The sequence below is a fragment of the Poecilia mexicana genome, unplaced genomic scaffold (genome assembly GCF_051168715.1).
Source record: "Poecilia mexicana isolate PSO_F unplaced genomic scaffold, ASM5116871v1 scaffold_16, whole genome shotgun sequence".
Taxonomy (NCBI): domain Eukaryota; kingdom Metazoa; phylum Chordata; class Actinopteri; order Cyprinodontiformes; family Poeciliidae; genus Poecilia; species Poecilia mexicana.
Genome location: NW_028263385.1, coordinates 26,773,704 through 26,783,595, shown reverse-complemented (window position 1 = coordinate 26,783,595; position 9,892 = coordinate 26,773,704). Strand labels below are relative to the sequence as shown.

Here is a 9,892-nt window from a genome sequence, read left to right as displayed (position 1 = left end):
CTTTCTAGCTGAACCCTGGTCTCCATTGTGATTATCTTTGTACGTATATGGACCGCAGTGGTTTATCTCTATTTTAAAATGTCATGTTGGGTTATTTCTGAATCGTTGACATTTCAGAGATTCTGACTTTTACGACGCCAACAGGTTTTCTTTCTTTTTTTCTTTTTTTCCCCCCCATCTTCTTCTCTCTGTTGTCCTTTTCTTTTGTTCAAGAAAACTATGACAAAACCCACAATGAAAGCCGTCCAGCCTGGATCCCCGGTGAGCCGAGTGCACGCGCCGCTCTCCCCTCATTGCCGTTATGGCACCGAGGGCTCCGGGCCAGACCATCCAAATGCTGACGTCACCGCCACTTGTGTGCACTGCAACAAGCGAGGAGGTGGGGGCGGGGGGAGAGGGTGAGAGGGCAGAGTGATTGGTTTACCGGCCCCCTTTTTCCGTGACACATCATGAAAATAAAAGTGCCAGAGGGCCTAAATTATCACATTCACCTTAACCGTGCACCCTCGCATGTTGTTGTAGAGAAGAATCCAAACCAGCAGCGCAGCCTGTGGCTGCAACAGCCACGCTGACCGCTGTGTCTGTCACTGCTCTCTGGACAGACAAATAAACAAAAGCCAGCACAAAGGTCACCAAAGGTTTCCGAAACTCCTTTTTTTAAACAAAGATCTTCCCCTCAGAGAAGATTTTACAACCAGAGGCTTTTTGCCCCTTCTCCTTCTTCTTCTCTGGTTTTTGCCGTTTAAACTGAAAAAAAAAAAAATACACAGACCATGCAAATGAAAAGACAGGAGGCCTTTTGTCATGTCACCGGCACAGAAAGTAGCCACTCTGTGTTCGAGAACGTTCTTTTCTTCACCACACACTGGCAGAGTCTCTCACTTGGACGACGTTGCTTTCACATAAAAATAATTTCCTCAAATAAATAAAAGATTAAGTGCCACACCTAGTGGCTGAAAGGAGTAGAGCAGTGGTTTGCTCGCGCTCCAAGAGGATTGAAGCTGAGAATATTACCACCAATATCCACTTATTAATAACCTCTGTCAGTTAGTCACAATCTGGTTTTATTTGAAATTTAGTTTGTTTATTATTTTTATTCATATGCCTCCAGGGTTTCGGTGTCTTTCAGATAAGGTAAAGGAGAGGATGGCCACCTTTATATCTCTAAATTTGTTGAAATATTTAGTGCAGCTACACCTTTGTGTCTTCTGCAAATCAATGATTACAGTGGGTCCGGTTGCCTTATGGTTTCAAGACATATTTGCTCCACAGAGCAGGCAGAGAATAGTTTTAAATGGAAATTTTTATTTTTAAAAATGTTATTAAAAAATGAAGAGAAAAGAAAATCTTGAATATCTGAAGAAGCATGAGGAGAGGCGTCAATTATTTTTAAATTAAAAACATCTTAACATGGATAAAGAAAAAATATTTAACTGTCAAATCCTGATTTTTTCCCCCCCCCTTTTTCAAACTATTTTAATCTCTGACCCCCTAAACAGATTTGTGACCCTGTTTGTGTAGTGAGCACACATTGACTTCAGAAATGAAAACTCAAATCTTACTGTTAATTTATCAGAGAATGAGTGACGAATTTCAATATGAGCTGAAAATTCACTGGTATAAAGGAGTCATTTCTCTAAGCCGGAGCTACGGTTCATGTAAAATCTGCCTCCAGATGTATAAAAGTTAATGTCGATAAAAATAATTGCAGGTCGTTGTTTTATAGTTAGGTATGAGATGAGTACTCATAAAAAGTTAGAAATCTGAAGTACATTTTGACCAGATCATATCCATTTAGGCTAATTGACTCTTATGAAATATGATTAATTATGAGCCCTGATAATAGATACTGCTTACAGAAATCGGACCACAGTTCTTACAGTAGGTTAGGAGTAAATGTATTGACTCAAAATCCGCAGTTTGAAATGTCCTGAAGCAGAAAGTTGCATCTTGTGCCTGAAAAAGTCAAGCACAAAACAACAAAAAGCATTTTACGTTAGCATAATGCAATATGCTAACGAAGATGATGCATTATTGGTTGGTGTAACAACTGGTGGGTGATGTCCTTAATAGATTTGCCATTTTTGGAGTGAAGTTGTTAATTTTACTTGTAGAAAAACAATGTCATATTGGAGAATTTGTGGTAAAGAGTGCTACAAAGCTAATATCTAATCAGACCTGCTACATTTCTAGGCTAATTTCAGAATTTTTCAAATCGTTCGTGAAAACATCATGCCTGTGGAAGATGTATATATAGTAGCAGATATCAAAGATGTACACTTTTTACAGTCTGCCTTACAAGATCTGGCAAAGTACAACGGAAAGTAGCGTAGCACAAAATCCAATAGATTATTGCTGCTGATGGAGCGGATTAATCCAGCTACCAGCCTCGACTAGTTTAAGATTAATGTAACGCAGAAGTTTCTCAGCTGAGAAAATACTAATTTCTTTCAGGTGCAGTTAATGTCCGCTAATATAGGACTGGATAGGAATGTGATTTTATGTGTTTTTATGTTTAAATGGTTCTATCATCTTAGGATTTGATTATTACTACTTCTTTTTTTTTCTTTTTTTTTTTTACAAACTCATAGCAACAAATTACAAAATAATAAGAAAAAGAATAAACATTTTTCATTTAAAAATGACCGTCACCCCCATCCCCCCAAAATCCCATTCTGATTTGGGCCCTACAAATTCTTGGATCGCCTCTGCATGGATTTGAAAAGACATTCAATATGTTAAGATCGTCTAAAATTAGCAGCCAGTGGAAAAACAAGAGAAACTCAAGAATAGCACATGAACTTTTTCCCCCTTCTCCTTAAATATCTTCCAACTTTTCACGCTCACTAGGACCCTGAGGCAACCTCGAACCGGCCAAGTGTGGCTGGCTGGATGGATGGATGGATGGATGGATGGGTGGGTGGGTGAGTGGGTGGTTTTGGGGGGTTAGCGGAGGAGCTGATGAACAGAATACCCTCCTCAACATTTTAAATGAGAGGCTGGAAGCTGGAAATTTCCGCACGTGACAGCGACGCAACAGCTCGGCTATATGAGGAAACCGGCGGAGAGCATCAGGACCATTCAGCCACACATCAGGGCGCACGACGCACACTCACCACCGTCTCCAACTCCCAAGACATTCTTTTTTTCTTTTCTTTCTTTTTTTTTCTTTTAAAGCGAAGACGGGCACGCCGCGAACAGGGCAGACCGAAACCGGCCGAGAAACTCAGGTTAAAAGCGAGTGCAAGACCCAAAGAGAGCTGGAGGAAAAAAAAGAGAAGGACCGGCCCTCCCTCCCAATTCACCTCCTTTTTCTTCATCCCTCCTTCTCGGACCTCCACTCTCCAGACGCGAGTTCCTCACAGTCTCTCAGAGAGAGAGAGGGATGCTGCGTGTTGCTCAGCCGCACTTGCACTCAGACGGAACCTAGAAGCGGAATTACACTTCATCTTTTTTCTTTTTCTTGAGAAGTGAACTGGCGGTGATTGTGGGCTGCTGTTACGCACCGTTTCGTGTTCAGCTTTTAGGGGGTTCGAATCTGGACATTAACACACAGAAGAGTCTCCGCTTTCATCTTCCACGATCACAAGAAGGTGTTGATTTCGTTACTCTCTTATCACACCTTTATTTTTCCCCCTCCCCTTTCTTTCTCCAGCACGGACACTTTTTCTTCTTTTTCGTTTTTCATTATTAACTTAAGAATCATCAGCGTGCTTTAAAAAAAAAAAAAACATGCTTCCAGCCGAAGACATGATGCCATGTCGCGTCTCTGACGTTTGACACATTTTTAAGGATCCGCCAAAAATAAAAAAATAAAAAAAGAAACTGGAGAAATTGGACCAAAAAGAAAAAAGAAAAAAAAGTCAGAGAAGTTCTCTTAAGTTTCTTTTTCTTTTCTCTCTGTTTTTTTTTTTTTTTTTTTTTTTTTCTTTTTATTGGAGTCCAAGCAAACCAGACCGACCGTCCCGATGCAGTTTCGACTCTTCTCATTTGCCCTGATCGTCTTGAACTGTATGGAGTACAGCAACTGTCAGGCGCCGTCGCACCGCTGGAGGAGAAACAAGAGAGGTAACCCAGAGTTCAAACCTCGTGTGTTTTCAGATGTGCATCCAGGAGACGTGACACTTAACAGACTGTTATAGTGCACTAGTAGATTGAAAGTGTTAACATTGTCTTTTTCGTAGCCAGTCTAATATAGAGGTACGGTGTGCGTAAAGTGAGCGGAGAGAGAGAGAGAGAGAGAGAGAGAGAGAGAGAAATATCCAATATGTGAGGTGAGAGCAGCCGATCCAGAACTCTCCAGAAATTCTCCCTTCTGGGAAAACACCATACTTTCAGAATCTCATTAAACGTGTAAAAAAGAGAGGGGGAAAAAAACATTTTGAGAAATATTTTTGTCTCTCAAACACTTTATATTAGGAGCAATTATTGGTGCGTAAAATACGCGCAGGATTACGCGCGCTCTCTAAAACGATTTAGCACTTCGAAAACACGCTTCTCCCTCATGCCCCCCGCCCCCCTCCCCAATTTCCTCCATTTCATTTTTCATCATCGTGCATTTGCTTATTTCAGTAGTTAAATATGTTGCTGATCGGGCACGTCCGAAATAAACTGGGGTGCCTACAGAATCCCAAATTCAAGACTTCTGAACCGCAACATCTCTCCGTCCATCCAGCCTCCCTCTCTCCTTCCCTAAGCTGGTTTTAATTGATCTCATAACCACTTTGAACAGTTGGTCGGAAACCTGCATGACAATCGCTCAGCGGAGGCGCTGGAGTCGAGCCGGGGGGGATCAGCCCCTCTGTAAACACCAGCCTTTTGCTGTGAATGAATGAGGAGACAGTCGGATTAGGGAAAAGTAACCCTCCCCGCCTCCCTTTCCCCCCACCCCCTAAACCCTCCTCTCCCTCCTCCTTCCACCTCACTCACACCCGTGACATAACCTATCACCGGGATCAGAGCGAGCGGCGAAGAGAGTTGGGACAGGGAGACGGGGGGGAAGTCACCGGAGAGTGAAGATGGGGAGGAGGGTGGAGGATACGGTGGGTGGGTGCTTGTAAATACTGAGGCAATCACCAATTTAATCATATGCGCTGCGTGCCAGGGGGTGGGGGGAACCTCCACACTCTGCGAGCCCTCCGCTGCCCATCTGCAAATAATCAGGGCAATCACTGCGGGGTACTGGCACACATGCGGCTCTCAGCTCCCTCTGTGTGTTTCTTTCTCCGTGCGCTGTGTGATCTGGCGTGCAGGAGACGGTGTGTCACGGTCTGATCCGTTTTTTCAAAGAGCTGTTCAGAAGAAGAAGGGGGGCAGGGGGATCCAAGAAATGCAGGGTATGGTCAAGCATATTTTTTTTTTTGAAAGGGGGGTGGGGGGGTTTTATTTGTGAGGGAGAGGGAAGAAGGAAGAGGTGGTGCTGCTGGGTTCAGGAGGAGTAAGGATGAGATCAAGAGGTTAACTTGCACAGTTGACCTCAAGAACAGATTTTTCCGTGAGTGCAACCAGCTTAGAAGAAGAAGAAGAAAAAAAGATGCTACACTTAAAAAAAAAAAAAAAAAAAGCTATCCAGATGCATGAGGTTTAGTAGCAGGGCCGGTCCAAAGTTGCACGAGGCCCAGAGATGTGTTTTGTACAGGGGCCCCACTACCCACTGCTACTGACCTCTGCTTTGCATTGTCCCTGATTGACAGATACCGTTTTACATTTTTCATTGACAGAAGGAGTCTACAGCACTAGCATGGTTGAGTTAAACAGACAGAGTTGCTGCATGTGAACTGTAAAAACAAACATTGAGTGGTTGTTGTTGCTAGTGATCGAAAGGCTGAACCAAGTCTGACTTTCAATCATTTTGATTGGGCTAAATTTGAATTCAATCTACAGTTGTGGAAAGTTGTGGTTTTCATTTCCTAATCATTACTAGCTAACGTTGAGAAGCCCTTAGTGTACTGTAGATGTTCAGATGGCATGATATTAGTTGTGTAGACTTAATCAGTTTCACGCCCTTTGTCACTTCTACCACAATGATTCTACAGAACTGTTGTGTAAAGCTGCCAACATCAAACATCAGTTCAGATCAATTAGATTATGACTTTTGAACCTTTTGTTTTTACCCTGTTGGAAGTTCTTTTGGGACTTCCAGGCCAGCAGGGGGCTCTAAGGAGTCTAAAAAATTCACTGGGGTAATGACAGATGCTGGGTTTTAGCCAATGTAGTGTGTGACTGTCTGGTCATGTAGTTTTAAACACACCACAATTGCACTGCATTTGCACACACACAAAAAAATCCAGGAAGTCAAACATTAAGTCAATGGAAATGTTTCTAAAAGTGAGAGAGAAGCTGACCTTATTTCAGCCAGCAGACCAGCAGTGTGCAGCAAACGAAGGGAAAGCAGCAGTGTTGTGGTAAAGAGCATAGTACCATGACCTTAACGACTTTTAAAAACAAAACCGTTTTACGACATCAGCACAAAAATCTATGACATTATTTTATGCGTTTATTTCAGACAGAACAGCAAATAAATTCTTATTTCAGTTAAAATATTATGATTGTTATGGTGATAATCATGTGCAACATGAATTGAATGTTTCTTTGCCACTGGAATTTTCCAAAACAGCTAAATATGTTACCATTGTAAGTGAGGGGAAAGTGTGGTAGCTTTTTTTTCTTTCGGCCAGCTGACCAACAGTGTACAGGAGAGGTGGGATAGGATTTTGAGTAAAAAAAAAAAACTTGACTCAATGTATTTTGGGGAAAAAATAGCAACTTCAAGCAAAAAAAAAACAACCCCAAAACAAAACAAAAACACACACACACACAAAAAAAAAACAATTATGCTTTAATTTCAAACAAAAAAGCAACAGTTCCCCCCTCCCTACCGTTTTAATTGGGTTATTATAGTTATATTGTTGCTATATCTTTACTGAATGTCCCTGAATTTTGCCTCCTGACATTTTTCAAAAAAATACAATTTTGTCTTTGTTAGCAGGCTAAAAGCATGGGAACTTGTTCAGCCTTCTGGCTGGCAGTGTGCAGCAACAAGTGGGGAGGGGGCGTGAGCATGACAACACTTTAGCTCTCTATGTTCGTTAAAACGAATCTAAATTGTGGAATCAATCACATCCGTTTTCAAGCTAACTTTTTAAAACTTTGACGCCGTTAGCTCGCTTAATGCCTAGCTTAGCGCTACGTGAACTTGTCAAAAGCACACGGTTGGCACCTTCAATATTACCATTACGCTTTCAGTACTTGCTGCTTCTTCTTCTTCTTCTTCTTTATTTTATCTTGCTCGCTCTAGCCAGACGGGCTCGTGCAGGGAACCCGTCCAGGCACGCCTCGGACTCAGGACACTCTCCTCACCCCGTGTGCTCGGCTGTCTCGGGTGATAGCAAATCACATCCCGCACACCTTTTTTTTTTTTTTTTTTACAGACGTCTTATTTAATTTGCATGGCAGAGATAGAGAGACTGAGAGCTTTCTGTCATTGATACGCGGCGCTCACGTCGCCACAAGACTCTGAGGTGGGAAGGATAGAGATAGAGATGCCAGCGTAATTAGGGGAAAGCAGGAGGGGAGGGGGCAGGTTGAGGCGTAAAACAGACAGTGTGTGTGTGACTTCAGCGAAGACCAGATTGGGATCTTTGTGCGGTTTCTTGGCTTATGTTGTCTTGCTCGCACACAGCATGGCATGACCCAACAACCCATTCGGCTGCGGTAAGCGTACACGCACTCATCTCTCTCTCTTTTTTTTTTTTTTTTTTTTTTTGCAAATGTGAACCAGATGACGAAACATATTAAATTTACACCTCCTTTAGCTCTCATCCTGCCCACTAGAAACAGGAAAGCGATGCCAATGAGCCCTGCTATGATATCATAGCAAGACACGGGGGGATTACTTTTCATTTTTTATTCTCAGGCTAATGATGCCACCTGCTGACTACATAAAATCAGGCCGAGTAGCGGGCAGCCCTGCCTGAAGGGACAGAGAAGCACAGTGGGGCCCTAAGATGTTTAAGCAGGTAATGAATAGGTAACAGCAGTTGCAAGTGGTGAAAAGTTGCCATGTGATACAGTTAACCCCTTCCACTTCATATACAGAAACCCCGAATCTGAATTCCCGGCAGGCCCCGGCACGTTCTGGGATCATATTCAGCTGTGTAATCTGTAGCTCTGCTGCATTTCCAGATGTTTTGTGAAGGACAAAAAGGGACTGAATGAAACCAGTAGTTGAGGTAGTGAGTCCAGAGAGGCTTTATTTTGTTACTGGGTTGCATGTGGTCTGCTTTTGCAGCGAAAGGAAAGGAAGAAATTTGTTTTAATTTGTTGCCTACAAATCCTTTCTGTCCGAGGGGAAGGGAGAATGATGAAATAATCTGTCTCCAGGAACTCGAAAAGTTTCTACTTTTTACAATATTTGACTCTGTATGTAGTTGTATGTAGGTATGTGATTCAGGACTTTAAATGTGAGACTTTGTTCAAATATTTAATAACCATCTTAAGAAAATCAAGACAAGCTCATAAATGCCTGAGACTTAAAAAGAAACATTTCTGATAACTTATTTATCCATACAATGAACTATATATTAATTTTATGAGCAGTTTATCAAAAATGAGTGCTGCATGCAGATATTAGTAGCTTTTGCTAAGCAGGTAAAAAGCTAATATAATTTTAAAGGAATTGTGGGAGTTGGAGTTAGTGTAAAACGTTTCCAGTCCATGAGCTGATACAGGGTTTATGAAAATAAATAAAGGTTTTAACAAGATTTGGGGAAAAAACACAAGTATTCAGGTTTATATCCTTCTTGCTTAATATAGGTTTTACAAAATCCAAACTCCCAGCTATCCAGTCGTGGTTTGACCACAGCAAAAAAAAAAAAAAAAGTCATGCTTTACCTTAGCTTTAGCTTCCGAAGCCCCGAGGGTGATGCTAACGTCAGCGTCTTTGGCAGCTAACGGTTAGCCAGTTGCTCTTTTCGCACAGCGCTTAACAAATCTCTCCTAGCTTGTCCTCGTTTCTGACACTGTTAATTTTTTTTGTACGTTTTAAAAAAATCCTCCCAACTTGAATGATTTAACCGTGATAGAGTTCTTCTGCTTTTACTGTCAAGTGTTGTCAGCTGGTTTTACATACAGTGTTTCTGTAATACAGCCAAACAACAACTCCACCACTGTTTCCTGTCTTGCTTCAAAATAAGAGAAAGATGCATCCGTAGCGACTGTCGAGCTTTGAAGCACTCACCTCCATAACAACTGGGACTAGAAAAGTAACTTAGGCTTCGTGAGACAGACTTCACTTTGAGGTGACATAATGTAAGGGTTTAATATCATAAGGTCTCGTGGCCCAAACCCTCATTACAAACCTTACTTCAGTTAGAGTAATAACTTGATAGAAAAGTAAGGCAGTAAAAACCATTATATTTTTCCTTTTTATACAATTTTAATATGTTGGTTACTCTGACTGGAAGAGCTTTGTTTCTTTCCCAGCCATAACAGGAAGATGATTGGTGGCGCACTGCCTGTAACCTCTGTTTCGCATGAAAATTATAGCACCCTGTGTAAATAAGCATCTGGTGGGTTGGCTCTCAGGTTATTAAAAAATGGCATTCACATAACATATTATGAAGATTTTTTTTGAGGTGGGGGGAAGGGGGGATTTGAGTTGTTTTAAGATGGTAGAAGTCTGGCCCTTCTCAGACTAGCAATTAGTTTCGAAATCACCAACAGAGCCAACCACCGTAGGTAAGATATTAACCGCTAATAATTTTTAAACTGAACCTCACTACAAAAACCCTTAGCTTTTCCTTACAGTTACCCAGACACATTGCCCTCTATTTATTAGCCCTGGAAATCAAGTCTGTGTGTGCTGAAAGCTCTCATCAACTCCCAGGCCTGT

General features: G+C 41.8%; 1 protein-coding gene across 1 annotated transcript in view; it reads left to right on the top strand.

Moving 5' to 3' along the window:
- The first annotated feature begins 2,361 nt into the window (after window positions 1–2,361).
- Window positions 2,362–9,892, top strand: part of rspo2 (R-spondin 2) — a 74,675-nt gene continuing 67,144 nt past the window's right edge. The window contains 1 exon segment of the mRNA XM_014990411.2: window positions 2,362–4,068. Within this exon segment, the coding sequence (XP_014845897.2) occupies window positions 3,969–4,068 (100 nt within the window). The 5' untranslated portion in view covers window positions 2,362–3,968.